The sequence below is a fragment of the Sturnus vulgaris genome, chromosome 17, assembly GCF_052056855.1.
Source record: "Sturnus vulgaris isolate bStuVul1 chromosome 17, bStuVul1.hap1, whole genome shotgun sequence".
NCBI classification, from domain to species: domain Eukaryota; kingdom Metazoa; phylum Chordata; class Aves; order Passeriformes; family Sturnidae; genus Sturnus; species Sturnus vulgaris.
Genome location: NC_142259.1, coordinates 527,669 through 544,456, shown reverse-complemented (window position 1 = coordinate 544,456; position 16,788 = coordinate 527,669). Strand labels below are relative to the sequence as shown.

The following is a 16,788-nucleotide window of genomic DNA, read 5'->3' as shown; positions in this document are numbered from 1 at the left end:
CTCCACCATCTTTATCAGCTGACTCTCTTCTGAAGCATGCAATCATGCACCAGGAAGAGCTGGCAAGCAAGGTGACATCTTCGTTGAGGACAAGTCATTCATCTGACACTTGGGGACCAGGACACATCCTAACAGATGAACAATGACTTTACCAGGTAGCCAAGTGTGGAGTCTGTTTTCTCCTCAGATATAAGAAGTAAGCTATGACACAGGCCAGAAGGCCTCGAGCACCTCTAATTACTCTTATTACCATATTCTAATTATTATTAATAGACATCAGGAATTTTACCAAGATCCCCAGCTTTTATACACTGTGCTCTTAAGTGCTCTGTTATCATGCCCATTTGGACTACTAAGAGGCTCAAAACTATACCTATATAATAAAACATTTCAGAAAGGTAGTGTAAGAATTAGCCTGAAATGCGGTAACATAAAAGCACAGACAATATAAGGACTAAATAGCAGGTCAGGCAGACTCTACACAATAGCGAAGACTTATAATCAAATAACACAAATGGCTTTCAGTAACCCAGAGTTTGAAAGTGCATGGTGACACCAGAAGGCACTATTATGGCTACGCTATTTTTGTTGAGAGAAAAGAATCTCAGAGAGCCCAAGAAAAAGGAAACAATCATAAAAATAGGTATCAAACTAAGCAAAATAAATTGGAAAAATGTAGTAACAGAGGAGAGATGCTGTTCTTTCTCTTAGCAATGCTGAAAGATGAGTAAGTGAATACAAACTGACCAGAATAAATGTATGCTAAAAATGAAAAAAATATGCATTAATCATCTTCCTTTTAAGAGCAGTGGAAAAAGAGACCTGGTAAGATTTTTTCAAGGCAGGTTGTCCTAGGTTACAACGTAAAGATGTGCCCAAAAGTATGTATTCTATCGCCATCTGTTGAAACCAGGTGGAGCAGTGATCTTCATCTCCGGGAGAGGTATCTCCTGTTAATGGGCTCACCAACACCTTACTACATGACTCACAGATAATCCCCTGTGGGAGTTATTTCTGTTTCATGGGCAATCAAGGACCCACCACATGACTCACAGAATGACACAGCCCGTTGTGAGATGCTCCGCCCAGGGGGGAGGAGCCAAGCATCCCCACCTAGATATAATCTGGGGTTTGGGACAGAACAAACAGCCCTTATTCCCTGGTTTCTAGAGGACAAGAGCTACTAAACCTTTCTACAGGATCACTACTTCAACAAGACCACTTCATCTGGACTGCTACCACCTCCGTAACTAGCGGGGTGTCAGGTTGTATTTTGACTCTGTCAGTGGTTTTCTTTTCTACTATTGCATGTATTTTATTTTTCTTTTTTTTTTCCTATTAAATTGTATTTTTGACTTGAAGTCTCTCACTGGTTTTGCTTTCAAACCAGTATACAGGTTTATAATCTCATAAAAGGGACCACTCTATATGCTGCATGAACAGCTTCAGTGAGTCTCTCCCAGGTGTCCATGCGTTTCTGTGCCTGTGTTCACATGCCCACCCATCACCATAGTCATCACCTGCTCAGAGCCTCTGCAGTCCTCATGGCCCAAGCCTTAGCTGAAGACCAACAGCAAACAACTCTTCTGAGAACAGCCCAAAGCATGCTGAATGGCATTACTTCTGACTGCCGGAAGAGAAATCCTATCTCTGCTGTTAACTAATGGAACACTGACGTTCAAAAAGCCAGCCACACTTTTTCTGCAGATCTCGCCCCACCACTTTGAGATCTTCCACTCACCGATCTGTGGCAGTCTTCATTTCCAGGAAATGGCGGCGGAAGGTCACCACCTGCCGCCAGAGGCTGAGCAGACGGTTATGTTCCCCCCTTAAGTACTTGTCATAAAGCTAAACAGGCAAAGACAAAAAGAAATGCCAATTCAGCCTTCACTGTCACTGTAACATCTCTCAGACAGGAGAGAATAAATCACCATTAACAGGTGCCCTTTAGTAACTACTGCACCAGGGGTATCAAGGACTGAAGAGGTACCACAGAGGCCCACAGCACCTGTCAAGAAGGAAACATCACTTCTTCTGTAGCAGTGGGTAGCAGAAAAGCAAGCTGATCGGGACTCATCACCTCAAAGTCTCAGCAGAGTAAAACAAACACAAACCCCTCCAAGCCCAGAGCCAGGTTGGCTCACAACAGACAGTCAGTACAGGAGGCCTGTCTTGTTCCTGTGTTGGCCAATCTGAATCTGAATGCACACAGACCTCTCTGGGTCTCCATTGCTCAAAACAAGGATTTAGGAACTATTAAACAGACAAGTGTTCCTGTAACTGCCCTACAGTGCCCTCTGTCTTCATGTCCAAGCACGCCCAAGAAGGTGGGCATCTTCCCCCAGCACCCTCTGCTGACACTCCTCCCTCCCACACCCCTGTCCAGCACCAGTACATCGTCAGCAGAGCCACAGCTTCCACACAGCAAGTTCTCCGTGCCAGGAACAAAACACACTTCCATTCCCCTCTGGCATAATGGTTGGCATTTCCATATCCTCACCTCACGTTCACTGCGCCATTCACTCTCCTTCAACTTCAGCTCCTCCCGGGCCCTCATCCAATCCACTGTCAGTTTTCCAACATCTTCTTTGAGGGCGGAATTAACCTCACTGGCTTTATCAAGGTGCTCCCGCAGGAAAGTGTTTACTTCTGCCAGATTCTCACATCTTGGAAAGAGAGAGAAACAATAATGAGGCCACTGAACAACAGCTCTCAAGCATTCCTGTGATTTTCCAGCTCCCTCAACACTGACTTTGTTGTCTGAGAGGCAGTAAAAGCACTTTACAAGGTTAACTAAGAGCTCTCTGTGATGAAAACCTCATTTGCTTCTCTGTGCTTTGAGCCTTCAATTTCCATCCATGATTCTGGTTTCCCCTTCAACCTTGACAATGTCCACAGGTAACAACTTTCCCCCCTCCATGCTGATGGTCACGGGATGTATCACCTTTCTCTGGCACTGTCCAGAGTTGTTAATCTACTGAACCACAGAATAATTCAGTCTGGAAAGGGACCTTTCAGTCTTCACCCATAATACACACACCACTTCCCCAGTCAAAGCAGAGCCATTCAGCACACAGCACTATTACTGCATCACAGAAAGCAGACTGTGGACCTTTCTCCTGTCAAAGCAGCTTGCCCAACCACTTCCCTTGGGGAGACCAGGTAGCACCAACAGGTTTTCCCTCACTTCCATGAGTATCCAGGATACCAAGTACAAAGAAATGCTTCTTCCTTGTACCTTTGTTGCTTTTCTTCCACTTGAAGCAGTGCGTTCTCCAGGCTGTGGTCTGCTGTGGCTTCCCACCTGCCTGGAAGGGATCCCTTTAAGAAGAAAGGAAATGTTTACTCCAATGATGGAGTTTCTTTCACCACTGTCAGCATCCACCATTTTCCCATTTATTGGGTATCTCAGGAGCTCAAAGCTTCTTCCAGGTGTAACAGTGTTGTGACTACAGGGAGGAAGGGAGGGGAACGGTGCTAGTGTGAGTAGCTCTCCTCACTCTCCCACTGCTATGTGTCCTCAGCTCATGACCTCAAGTGCTGACTTGGACTTTAAGCCTGGGAATGCCCTCCTATTCTTCCACCCTTTGGCTTCTAGGTTTACTTTAGCCATGAAGCAGAAAGAAAAGCACAGAGCAGTTCTGAATGTTGACCACGAGCCTGCCTGACTTCAAAAAGCTGTTTCAACTGGTTCTTTCTCCAGGACATCTGTATTATGTTACATGCAGCACAATCCTCTCCTGACACTCAGGGCAAATGTAACTCAAATGATGCATTCTTTCACAAAATTAAAATCCTCAACTGGGTTTTCTGGACTGGCATTTCTGGAACTATTGACTGCTCTAAGAATGGCAACTGGACAAAACATTGATGGGAAAACTCACAGCACTTCTCTAAACCCTCAGACAGTAAAAATCTGCTTTCCTGCCGTTAGTTTGTGGAGGGGTTTTATTGGTCTGCATTGGGAACATTAGATACACCCTTTTTAGTTCACAACCTGCACACTCACCCCTCCAGCTTTCACTTGCTGCTCCAACTCTCGACACCAGGTGTGGTACTGCAGTACCTGAATGGATACAGAGAATGAAGATGAGAGAAGCAGCTTGTATGCTCACCCCACATTAACTTTTCTCCGAGTCTGTCTAGCCCAAGCACAATGATGGTGATACACTCAACTAAGAAGTCACTGCAACATAGGGAGGCTTCACTTTAATATGACAGAGATTGGGGCGGAGCTTCTTTCACACTTAGCAGTGTCTGCTCACCTGACAGAGCGGCAGCAAGCAGAACGATGGGACAGGTGCGTGCAGCTCTACCTGACCTACGGCCCCCAAGTACCCCGAGCCAACGTTTGGCTGTTCAAGCGGGTCTTTGAAGGAACCGAAATGAGTTTTTAAACTTGCTCTGCAAGCAAACCGGCCCGACTGCTGCGGGACAAACCCCGCTAACGGGGCCGAATAGCAGCGATCCTGTAGGCACGGAACTCACGAGGGGCTCGGCAGCGAGAGAGCGGCGGGACAGGCGCTCCCAGGGCCTCCGAGCCCCGAGCTCAGCGCCGCCCGCCCGGGGAGGCCCCACGGGCTCCCGCCGAGCCCCACTAGGCAGCGTGGGCGGCACCGCCTGCTCCTCACCTCGTCCTGCAGCTGCCGCACCAGCCCCGCCTGGCGCTGCTGCGCCTCCTCCGCGCTCCGCAGTAGCTGCCGCAGCGAGCGCGGGCTGCGCTCCGCGCTGCCCGCCATGGCCATGGCCATGGCCGGGGCTCAGCCCAGCCCAGCCCGCCCCGAGGGTCCCGCCCCGCCGGCCGGGGGCGGAGCGGCTTCCCCGCGCGCCCGGGCCCGCCCGAGGGCAGCGCAGGCTTCGTGAGGGGCGGCGGGGCCTTCCTTCCCGCGGCGAGGCCTTCCTTCCCGCGGCGAGGCCTTCCTTCCCGCGGCGGGGCCGGCGCTGGCCGCTGTCGGCGCTTCCGCTCCGCCGCGGCTGCAGGGAATCTAATCAGAACAGTGATCGTGAACTCTCTGCATTTCATTGGGAATTGTTCTGGGAGTTAGTTGACCTCATTGCAAATAATACGTTTCATTTTGTATTTGGCTGCTCAATAACACTGGCTTTTCTGACCCTTTTCCCCGTGAGTCTGAATGCTTCATCACTGACATTCTGTTTTGTTTTGTTTTGTTTTGTTTTGTTGTAGAATAAATGAATTGCCACCAAAATTGTCTGTAGTCAGTTAAGCTATTTGGGATCTCTGATACTCTCTCAAATCTTGAATCATCTAAACGTGCTTCTATTGCAAAGATGAACAATACGTGTCAACTGCACCTCAGGCCAATTAACATTGTATACCAAATAGAGGGACTGTTAGTGAATAGGTTTGAAGAAGCTTGAAACAAAACCTGAATTTTTCTAACTCGTAACAGGCAGAGGTACCAAAAATTAGGAAAAAAATTAATTTCCACTTAATTCAGGGTTGGGGGAATCTATGGAATCAAGAAGCAAAAACAACACTCCCACTCAGGATATTCCATGTTTCTATGATTCTGTGCTTTGTATTTCACTACTCTTTGCAGATGTAGCCAAGTTTCTTGATAACCAATGACATGATTATTTCTTTGGACTTCCAATCTTTTATTTAACCTCACAACATTGTAGCACAGTGTTTTAAAATTATGCCACCTTCACCTGGAAATGGAAACATCATTATATTTGTTTTGCTCTGGCCCAAGACAAGTAAGTTTTAATTATAACATCTGTAAGTTTTGTGTAATTCTTTCCTTTTAAAAACACAGAGCTGTTAAGTTCCTTCCTAAAATTACAACTTCATACTTTTAAAAAACCCGACAGCCATGGTGCAGAGGTCTATATATCCTCACAGAAACAGAATGATAATTAGTTTCAATAAGCAAAACAATGTGACAGCAAATGGCCTAATATATGGAGTGAACTCAATCCTGTAAATTCTTTCTAGAAATTAATCCACTTGGGAAAGGACAATGGAATTCCTGATAGATCACTAGAATAAAGACTTGCACATACAGCTTTGACTGCAACTTTGCAGCAGACAAAAATTTTAACTCGGCATCGCATATCCAACGGAGCCGTTCATCCTCAGGGAACTGCAATGTTTTCAGCACTATGAAATATTCCTCTGGCTCCCCAGAGTGATCCCTCCCTCTAGACCGTGCTGGGCATTCAGAAGGGCTCGTTGAGATTGTCTGAGAAGTCATCACAGCTCATGTAGGCATAATCTCAGGATCTGGAGAACAGGAGGCAATGCATTTCCAGGGAGCAGGGTAAAGGCCCTCCCTTTTCAAATCCCTGCACACACCATGTGAGGGAGGAGCTGCTGTCACAGAACAGGCCGAGAAGGACAGGTGGGGTACAGGAGCTCAGCCACCCGAGAGTGCACGGAGATTGGGCTGGTGGTGAGCAGTGAGAGGCTCGAACCGCTTCCACTGTGTCCTGTATCCAAAGCCTCACCAGCAGGAGGGTTTCTAGCTACATATTGAAGATACCAGTGGAGTTTGAGTTTAGCCAGTTGGAGTAACTCCACTTTGGTGTAGGGTTCATAGGAACCCCCCAGTCTGTGGGTTTTGTTCAAGGTCAGCATTCCACTCTGGAATCTTTGGGCTCAGTGCACTCTACAGTATCTGTGCTCCTGTGATTCTGAGCACTGAGATGGAGTTTGCTTCAAGAGAGCCTCTTTTAAAGAGAGAGATTAGTTTGCACACCTTGTTTTGCTTGCTTTTCCTTTTTCTTTCTGTCTAGCTCTGTCCAGCCCACTAAGACATTTTAATCTCAGACATGTAAATATTCTTTGAATATATGAATGATCATGCTTTCATCTGATTTACTAAGACAAGGCCCACGTAATCACATATTCCAACCTCCTGCTCTTTTACGTGCATCTCTTAAATCATTTATAAATCTCTTTGCAAATCTTCAGCCAAGTTTGATAGAGCAAGCGACCTTTTAAAGATATTAAATTCTTACAAGCATTGTGAAAACTGGAAGCTGGATAAATTAAAAGTGGAAACTCAACATTTAGCTACTTTTGGGGCTTACTGGCAAGCTGATCAATACGGTGCGGAACCAAACATAGCACACTACACAGCAAAAAGGTGGGAAATATGGGAATGATGAAGTGATGGCATGGCTGGGAAGGCCATGGGATGGTGTGGAGTGACTGATGGGGAATGGTTTCCCCAGAGGTAACTCCCAGGAAAAGCTGCTTTTTTTGGTAGGGAAATATCAAAAGCACAACTGACATCAGAGGAAGGGCCATTAGATCAAAATCAGGAGGATCATGATATTAGTCTACCTTATTTGTGACATTCGTAAAATCACTGAACTTTTCTATCCTTCAGTTCCTCCATCAAAACAAGCAAAGCATTCAGAGCTCCTCATGTCATGCAGCTTATTATTTATGAAAGCAGTTCAGTGTTTCTGACACTAGTCAGGGTGGGTGGGGAATGCTACAGCACACATAGAGCAAGCTAAAATGTGGTGTATCTTTTCCCTTTCGTCTTAACTAAAAAAAAAAAAAAAAAAAAAAAAACCTGCAGGAGAAGGACTGGGCTTAGCATCAGTGCAAGATGAGAAATGGGTCCCAGAAATCCCTGCTGAGTCCAGCCCAGTGCCTCTTTTCCCGAAGGCTCATTTAGAATAACAGTTCAATTTTTGCAGCTTATGAAAGACACACTTGCTCTGCACTCTCTTCTGGATAGCTGAAAGCTGCAGGACAGCCCTGACCATGAAGAGTGCTATTTTTGACCTGCAGCCTTCTTGGGGCCCCGGAGTCAGCAGCTCTTGGACATTTCGCGTTTAAAATTAAAACGAGGGCCGGTGTTGAGCAGTCTCGGGAGGAGAGACGGGGTTCGGCCTGTCTCCAGCTCCCGAGTGGCTCTGGAGAAGGAGGAGGAGGATGGCTGCCTGCAGGGTGCACTGCTGCCCCGCTGCACCGCCCCCGCCCCGCGGGGCATCCCCTTCGGCAGGAGCTGCTTCTCCAGCTGGGCTGACACTGTTTTTTTTAAGCACAGCAATAAATAAGCCAAAATACACTGAATGCAGGCACAGCTCTATTGTGTTTGTGTAAAATTAAATGTTACCCTCATTAAGCGCCTGCGTTACAGCGCAGCCCTTCAGTCACAAGGGGACGAAGTGAAGCCACTGTTACATTCTCTGGAAAAAGAGCTACATGAATTATTTCTAAATTAGTTTATGTATGTGTCCAGTGGACTGTGTGACAGGTCTCAGTTGTTGATCTTGCAGTTTGTCCTGTCTATGCATGAAGTTCATCGAGGGCTGAGGCAGAGGTCATACTGCCACTTGAAAAGGCATCCTCTGGAGTTTTGAGCCTGTGGAGCTGTTTCACATGAGGCGGAGTATGACTCATGCTAATGAAAAGGGTAAAGAAGATTTTTTTAAAGAAATATATCGCAGTTAAATTAGTTTAGACAGCATGACATCAGAGAGTAATTAAATAGGTTTGTTGGAATTCCGTTTCCAATTCCAGAGTTCAGGTTTGTAAAAGATTTCTGAGCACCTGCAGGTCTCTGTGTGTGAAATATTTTCACTGGAAAGGATTCAAAACTCAAAACTTTAAAAAAACCTTTTAACACAGAGGCAGCATTACGCCATTCTTCCTTCTCGGAAAAGAAAAAAAAAAAACCCTTGGATTTAAACAAGACTCCTTCAAGTTTTCAGACAGTTTTACAGAAGAAAACGAGGTGGTAAACTTTCTCTTTTCAAGAACAAGTTCTTTATAGCTGCTAACTGAAGTCAGGGGAGATCGTATCTGAGTACATGAGCATTTCCACTATGGGACTGGATACAAGTATTGAACAACAATATTTGAAATGTTTTAATCTCAAACGAAAACCATTTTTGCTAACTTTGGCTTTTAATTTCTTTCATGCTTTCTTCTGCCAAACTGGACGAACCTTTTCTGATTTTTTCTTTAGTGGCATTCAGAGGAAGACCAGAGGATGAAAATCCTGCATTTTCTCACTTTACTGCTTTGGCATTTGACTTGGCTGTCTCTGGATCTAGTTCCTGGAGCGCTGAGTAATTCTGAAGCAGGCCAGGGTAATCCAGGATCTAAACTAGGTTTTTTGAAAGCAGAAGGAAAGGAGAGGAATCCCTCTGCACGGGCAGATACACTGAGGACTGCAAGCCATGGATACAGTGCTGGGACCTCAAAGGCCAGGACTAAAAGCAGTGCTGTTCAGGATGGAGCTCTGCTGCCCAAGAACGATGACTCAAAGAAGGTTCCCTCAAGAACAGCAGCCACAGAGGGCAAGGTAGGACATCTCCCCAGCAGATCTTCTGGAGTAAGGACAGTGACTCCAAAGGTTCAAAATCTTAGCAGCAAGGTGGCTTTGAAAAAAACTGGCACAAGCAGTACTGACAGTGATTCTTTCAAAACCAAAAAGACTAAAGAGCCTGTAACCCAGAGGGAAGCTAAGGAAACTTTCCGACATCCCCCGATAACGCCACATGAATACATGCTCTCTTTGTACAGGACTCTCTCAGATGCAGAAAGAAAGGGTGTTAATGGAAGTGTAAAACTGGAGGCTGGACTTGCCAATACAATAACTAGTTTTATAGACAAAGGACAAGGTAAGAAAGGAGCTTGTGTGTGAGTGTGGACAGAGAGAGAGAGATGTCTGACTGTGCTTATAAATGCAGAGAGTATTGGAAAATAATCATCATTTGTAAAGTAAAATAGCTCTTTTTAATGTCAATGAAATCACATAACTTTGCTGCAGATTTTGTCCTCCTGCTTTATCTTGGAAAACTCTTTTACAGGCAGAACTAGATGGTTGTGTGGCAGCCAAAGAAAACATTTAGGAAGCATTTTAGATGCATATTTGTTGAAAATCAATCGGTCTTTACATGCTTAGGTGTTTAAAAACCTTTTGCATTTTTGTCTTATTTTCTTTCTAGCTAGCTAGAAACTAGCTCATGGAAACAGCTAACGTTAGATTGTAGTGTGCCTAAAAACATATAATATGTTAAGAACAGAGCTATTCTGTGAAAAAAAACCCACAAGTTTCAGTATGAAAGGGCCAGTCTGTTCTTTTCAAGATAGAATTGTGAGGAACTACACTGCAGACCCAGGAGTCATTACTCTGTGGGATGGGTGTATCTGTACTAGCTTAAAACTTTCAAGTACCACCAAGGAGCCCACAGCTCAGCACAGGCTACCAAGGGTAATAACATCCGGGACTCTAGAACTTGCAGCTCAGCATTTCTGTTCCAAACACTTTTTGAAATTTGGGCTAGTGTCTGCTTTTATAGGAGAAATAACCAGCCTCCCAATGAATGATGTTTACCTCATCACCCTGCTTTGGGAACCCCATGTTGCTTCCAGTGACATTTGTACAAGTTTTCTCACATTCTCAAGGAAGCAACACACCTGGTGAAGGAATTGTGATGAAAGACTCACCAGAACTGGATTTTTTTGCCATCTCTACATTAACAACTTGGCTGCTGGGAAGGGGGGATACACTGCTCACAAGTGCTGCCTTCAGGTTCCCAGCTTGCTACTGGAATGCACTGTTAATGTCACGTCACTGGAAGGCTGGCTCAGCCATATTCCTCACCAGCTGAAGCAAGCAAATGTAAAGTCAGGATAAAGGGAGGAATGCTCTTCTCCCCAGTTTGAAAAATTGTGACTCACGTGGGGGTTTAGTTAATTAGGCAATTATCCTTGTGTCTGGCAGTTCCTGGAGATGCTGATTTTAAAGGACTAATTCACTATTGTATCATCTAAGGGTAAATTTGCTCATGTTTGGAGCCAGCATAAGGCCTGGCCACCACTGAAGCTGTTTCAGTAATTTAAGTAGGATATAAGTGATGAATAAGTCCTGTGAATGCTCAGCCCTGAAAAAGTATTATTTTTTCAACTGGGTAATCACAACTTTGAAGGTAGGAAATGCCCACTGGTGAAAGAAATGAGATTTCTACAGGGCAGAATCAGAAACTCATTTCTCTGGTGAGTCCCTGAGTTCTTCTGAGTTCCTGCCTGGAGCTGATCCCTTCGACAAAAATTGCTCTTTCTGTTCAGTGGGCTAAATTCAAGGCTTATGAGCAAAACTGAGGAAAACCATTAAGAACTGAATAAGTGACAGTGAATAAGGTCTGTGCTTGATATACATTTTAAAATCTGTGTGCTTTTTTTAGATGAGCGAGCACCAACTATAAGAAAACAAAAATATATTTTTGACATCAGTGCATTAGAAAAAGATGGTTTGCTGGGAGCAGAGCTTCGAATATTGAGGAAAAAACCTTCTGATACATGGAAGTCTCATTCTTCTGGAAAAACTTCCCAAGTAAAATTGTTTAGTTGCTCTACAAATAGACAAGCCTCAACACTCTTGGACTCTCGGACTGTCAGTATCACCGATACACCCAAGTGGGAAGTGTTTGACATTTGGAAACTTTTCAGAAACTTTAAAAACTTGGTTAACTTGTGTTTTGAACTGGAAACTTTTGACAGGGGGAGAGCTGTTGATCTCAGGAGTGTGGGATTTAATAGAACAGGAAGACAGGTCAATGAAAAGGCTCTGTTCTTGGTATTTGGGAGGACCCAAAAAAGAGACTTATTCTTCAATGAAATAAAAGCTAGATCCGGCCAAGATGACAAAACTGTTTATGAGTACTTATTCAACCAGAGGCGGAAGAGAAGAGCTCCTCTAGCAACACGGCAAGGGAAGAGGCCCACCAAGAATCTGAAGGCGAGGTGTAGCAGAAAAGCCCTTCATGTGAATTTTAAGGATATGGGCTGGGATGACTGGATAATAGCCCCTCTGGAATATGAGGCGTATCACTGCGAAGGGCTCTGTGAATTCCCCCTCCGATCCCACCTGGAGCCCACCAACCATGCAGTTATCCAGACATTAATGAACTCGATGGACCCCGAATCCACCCCCCCAACTTGCTGCGTGCCAACCCGGCTGAGCCCCATCAGCATCCTATTCATTGACTCTGCAAACAACGTGGTCTACAAGCAGTACGAGGACATGGTGGTGGAGTCATGTGGTTGTAGGTAGCAGAACAGTTGTTCGTGTGAATATGTTATGAAATGTAGTATGACACATTGGACATAACTTCTCCTCAAACAAGGCTAACTAGATTTCTTACCCCTAGGGTAAGTATGTTTACAAGGATGTAGCAATAAATCCAGTGTTTCTATATGTCTCTCCATGGAAATATTTCAGTAGCATTTGGATGCTGTCAGACAGCTTGGATTTAAGGCCTCATGTCACTGTGGCAACACAGGACTGACTCTTAAGTGAAGTCCATGACAGAGAAGATGATACCTCTACACCTTGAGATCTCCTGCTTTTAGCTTCGAGGCAGTGGATAGAGATGATATCAGTGAGCTGTGGATATGACCTGTTTGTTCCTTGAATATTGTGATACCTCTACACCTTGAGATCTCCTGCTTTTAGCTTCGAGGCAGTGGATAGAGATGGTATCAGTGAGCTGTGGATATGACCTGTTTGTTCCTTGAATATTGTTCTTGAGACTGAATTTCTGTCTGATTCCCCTGTGCTTTGTCCATTCATAAATGTGAGAAGAGTCCCAGTGTTGAGAAGAGTTGTGTTCTGGTGTGCCCCCATCTTGGTGTAAATAGTTGCACTGTAATATGAATTCTTTCTGATTAGCTCTTGAAACTACGCATATATAAAAGGGGTCATTAAATATAATATGTTGGTTTAGTTTTAAATTTTACATGAAGATAGCTGATGCAGAAGGTATTTGCTTCCATGTACATTTTCCTCCAAGCTACATATCTTTCTTAAGTATCCACCTTTCCATTATTATGTAGCAAAATATATTATGCTGTATAAGGTCCAAGTTGTTTTCAAATGCTCATAGTAAAAGTGTTCAATTACGGCATAAGATGTAATAAATTATTGACACAGTGCTGCATTGTGCCTAGATGTCCAACTCTGCATAATTATAACGCAATTAAGAAATTGTTTTATGTTTTTGTACAATAAATACAAGGGACTTTTCCATGCAGCAGAATACCAGGGGTATGCAAAACATGTCTGTATATTTTGCTGCCACAGAGAGAAACTGTGGAAACACTGAAAGAAAGATCTGAAAGGAAGACCTGGCTTGATCTGGTGGGGAATGACACTATGACTTGATGTGTTTGGGGTAAAAATGAGTTATGCAGATGGTTGCAAAAGAGCTTTGGTATCCTTTTATTCCACCCTCCAAGGGCTGTGTGCTTGTATATCCCCTTTTTCTATTACAGACATGGATTATAAATGAGATTGCCCCTGTGTGTTTCCACCCACAAAAGTAGGTACCAAATGTTCAACTGTAGATCAGAAAGGTCCTATGAACCATCAGAAATTGCTGAAAGAGTTTATCAATAGTACAAAATATAAATGCTAAGGTTTGATATTGCTTAAACCATTGAGTCATAAGATTTCCTGGCTCTGCACACCGTCACTGATGTGGGTAGAGACACGGAACCGAGTACAGTCCCCAAGGTCCTTCTGCTCAGTACCCCAGTCTGGACGTGCTCAAGCTCACACCAGCAGCAAACCATCCTCAATTCCTGGTCAATGGCCATAAACAGTGACATAAAGCTCTGCCCTTCCTCCTGCACTCTCTGGGCAGCTCCACCTTTAACCAGCCTAACCTGGATAAGCAGCCTTGCTGCTAGACACCTGGGGAACCCCGGTGCAGGTGACCAGCTCTGTGCTCTCTCCTGCAGCTCAGGGGTGCAGAACAGCCCTGCAGGGAAATTTGGTCTGTGGGATTTGCTCAGTGCCGTCATTCCTGCCTGCAGAGACGGACACTGCCTGGTTTACAGGGGCTAACACTGCCTGGTTTTCCTCCTGCAGGGACTGTCTGCCTGCTGCAAATCGGGACACCAGAAAGCTGCCCTTGCCCAGACAGAGAATCCCCACAGTGCAGGACAGCAGGCACAGAATAATGAGCACTTGAAGCTACTTTGTAACAAGTGTGTGAGAAATTCGGGCATATTGTGGGTCTTTTTGGTGGGTCAGGGCTGCCCGCAGGGATTCTCCATCTCCCTTCCAGACTCTCAATGTGCACTTCCCAGGTCCTGCTCTTCCTCATCCTAATGGAGCCTTAGGGCGGGCACAGCAGTTACTGATCCCAGCATTAACTGCTTATCGCCAGCCACTCTTTCAAAAACTACAAGTCTAAGCTTTACTAAAAGCTGATTTAGATACTAATGATTTTTACCATTGCTACAGTAGGAGGGAAAACATTCTCCTGCCAAGTCCAAAGCCAGGAGGGCAGCTCGGGTTGTCTTTCCCCAATCTGTTCAAGCAGCTCTTTTCCTGCTCCTGGCTGTTCTCAGGTGTGTTTGCAGCTTCCTATAGCACTGCCTCCAGCTATCTCCTGGAGAGGTTTGCTAGAGGACCATGACAAAGGGTCATCTCCTTTCTTCCTTAGGCAAGTGCTGCTCCCACTCTGGGAATGCTGTTTGCACATTCCCAAGGAAATCTCTTCTCTGACATATGAGACATAGCTGTGCCATGCCAGTTATTAACCACACAGGCACGTTCCTTGATGGCTCAGGGTGATCAGCTTAAAATAGCAAATACTGCCTATTTAAATACACTTGAAGCAAATCTAAGTTAAGACAAGTTAACTCCTGGGATTTGGACTGCCTGCACGGAGCAGTTTGCTTCAGTACCACCTGGATTCATCAGGTGCTATAACAACTGTAGTGGATGGAAGTACTGGTGTTACACACAAGGCATGATAGTTTGGAAGTCTGAGGAGGAAAATTCCTGTTCAGTTCACACTGCAGAGTTGGTGACCAGCTGAGAGTTCTGGTGAGGCTGGTCACAATAGAAAGTTTCTAAAACCTAGTAGATATAAACCTCTTTGGGGTTCTTTCTTGCTGTCCTTGTATGACTTTTTCAATGCATGAATAAAGCAAGATAAAGACTCAGGTAAATGGTATTTAAATTGAGTATGTATCAGCATCTAAATGGAAAAATAGGCCAAGGTTTTGCAAGCAGTATAATGTGAGGAAAAATTTAAATAAATACTGTCAAACTAAAGTCTTAAAAACCACCCTTTGGTAATCATTCAAAAGCCTACATTCTGCTTGGTAGGAGTTATACCTAGAAAGGAAAATAAAAACCCAAACCACCAGTAGGTCTGTAATATCACTTGAAACACATTTGAAACTACAGACAGAAAAATGCTGGAATGGATTATTCTTGCTTCAATAATGGGTTTGGCCAAAACAGAAGCAGTTTAATCCCAAGTGTCCAGGTTAGGAGGTAGCATGGCATTCAGTTTGCTTGGCTGGTCTCTCAAATATGATGACATCCAGAAAGGACAGCCCTGGCTCTGCTCAAATTTGGTTCAGCTGGAAGTGAGTTTATAATCATGGGCATAGGAATAGGGTAGTGTTTTTTCACTTTTAGGTCTCAAATTGAATATTCATGGTTTATATCATTAGTTATAAACCAGTATTGTGATGTCCAGAGTGTCCTTTTGTGTTTACATTGTGAAATAGTTTGATAAGTGTGAGAATTGCGGTTCAACATTATTTTATTCTGGAATGCTCTACTGACTTTCCCCATGGTGTAAATGAGTACTTGCCTACAGGTGCTTTATTGGTACATTGTTGGAGACATTGGGAATCCCCTGGCACAAACTTCTGTCTTCTCACAAATTGCTGTCAATCTTGTTAGGCCTGCAATCTGCAGTTTCACTTACCTGGCATGTGAACAGAAACAGACATTGAAAAATGGCACGGGTGAGAACAAAAGAAAGACACAGGCAGGGCTCACTTAGTCTTCATTCCCCTCCAAATACAGGAGTTTAGGAATAAGGCACACCCTGGAGTTGAGACTCAGCACAGAAACTGGAGAGAAACACAGAACTTTGACATTGGCCAAGGAAGTGGTGGAGGCACCATCCCTGGAAGTGCTCAGAAAACAAGCAGATGTGACATTTGATGATGTGGTTTAGTGGAAGTCTTTTCCAATCTGAGTGATTCTGTGATTCTATGACTGCAGGAGTTTGGCATTGCTTTCTTTAGCCAGGTCATTATATAATGTGCAAAGAAAGATACCCTAAATTATTGTTACGGTTTTCTTCCCTTGGGTGAGTTAGTGTGAGCAACTGGATGGCAGAAACCTGAGCTGTAAAGCAATACAGGTTAAAAGTTTAGCTTTCCACCTTTAAGATGGCAGGTTTCACTCTCTCTCTGAGAATGCCTCATTTGTATTTACTTTTTAGGGTCATTATCTGTCCCGAGAGAGTCTTTGTGAAGGTCCAAATTTCAAATAAACAGTACACTATAAGACAGGTATGTGTGGATAATTTTTGTTGTATTTGGCTAAAATATGGGTACTAAGCTCAATAAGTAAACATAAAAGTATGCCATTGAAAACAATGCATTCCCATTAGTGTTTGAATATGTGCCTAAACTCCGTGTACACTTTTACATGGTTATGTCATTTCCTGTGTAAAATGGGCTTGTTTATACAGCAGCCATATGAAAGATGCAGGCACCCGCTATGTGGGCTATTTGAAGCTTTCTTTAAGAAACATAAAAACCCCTTGACCCTTGTATAATAAAAGGTGTTAAAAGATACTGCTTTTATAACATCTTAGCCAAGACTAATAAGAATGTACAAAGCAAACAATATTTTTTTTACTCCATAGTCCTGGTCAATCGTGTTATTTTATGGATTTACTATTGCTGTTGGGTAGTAAAATGGCATTTAAAAATAAAATTGCAGGAGATTTAATTGCTTTTCAACAAATTTC

General features: G+C 44.1%; 2 protein-coding genes across 12 annotated transcripts in view; one reads left to right on the top strand and one right to left on the bottom strand.

Annotated features, from left to right (window-relative positions):
- Positions 1-7,542, bottom strand: part of CEP250 (centrosomal protein 250) — a 37,291-nt gene extending 29,749 nt beyond the window's left edge. For all 11 annotated transcript variants that reach the window (XM_088174950.1, XM_088174943.1, XM_088174944.1 and 8 more), the window contains exons 1-5: positions 4,632-7,542; positions 4,010-4,066; positions 3,239-3,321; positions 2,501-2,666; positions 1,742-1,848 (exon numbers count right to left, since the gene is read on the bottom strand). In XM_088174950.1, coding sequence (XP_088031076.1) covers positions 1,742-1,848; positions 2,501-2,666; positions 3,239-3,321; positions 4,010-4,066; positions 4,632-4,751 — 533 coding nt within the window. In that variant the 5' untranslated portion in view covers positions 4,752-7,542. The remainder of the gene's footprint in view (positions 1-1,741; positions 1,849-2,500; positions 2,667-3,238; positions 3,322-4,009; positions 4,067-4,631) is intronic.
- A 1,018-nt stretch (positions 7,543-8,560) lies between these two features.
- Positions 8,561-12,944, top strand: GDF5 (growth differentiation factor 5). Its single transcript, XM_088174954.1, has 2 exons — positions 8,561-9,612; positions 11,179-12,944. Exons 1-2 carry the CDS (start codon positions 8,979-8,981, stop codon positions 12,045-12,047), a joined length of 1,503 nt encoding a protein of 500 aa, XP_088031080.1. The 5' UTR covers positions 8,561-8,978; the 3' UTR covers positions 12,048-12,944.
- The last annotated feature ends 3,844 nt before the right edge of the window (positions 12,945-16,788 follow it).

Coding starts and splice junctions, on each gene's coding strand:
- GDF5 (XM_088174954.1), top strand. CDS start 8,979: ATGAAAATCCTGCATTTTCTCACTTTACTGCTTTGGCATTTGACTTGG. Junction 9,613..11,178: donor TTTTATAGACAAAGGACAAG/GTAAGAAAGGAG, acceptor TGCTTTTTTTAG/ATGAGCGAGCACCAACTATA.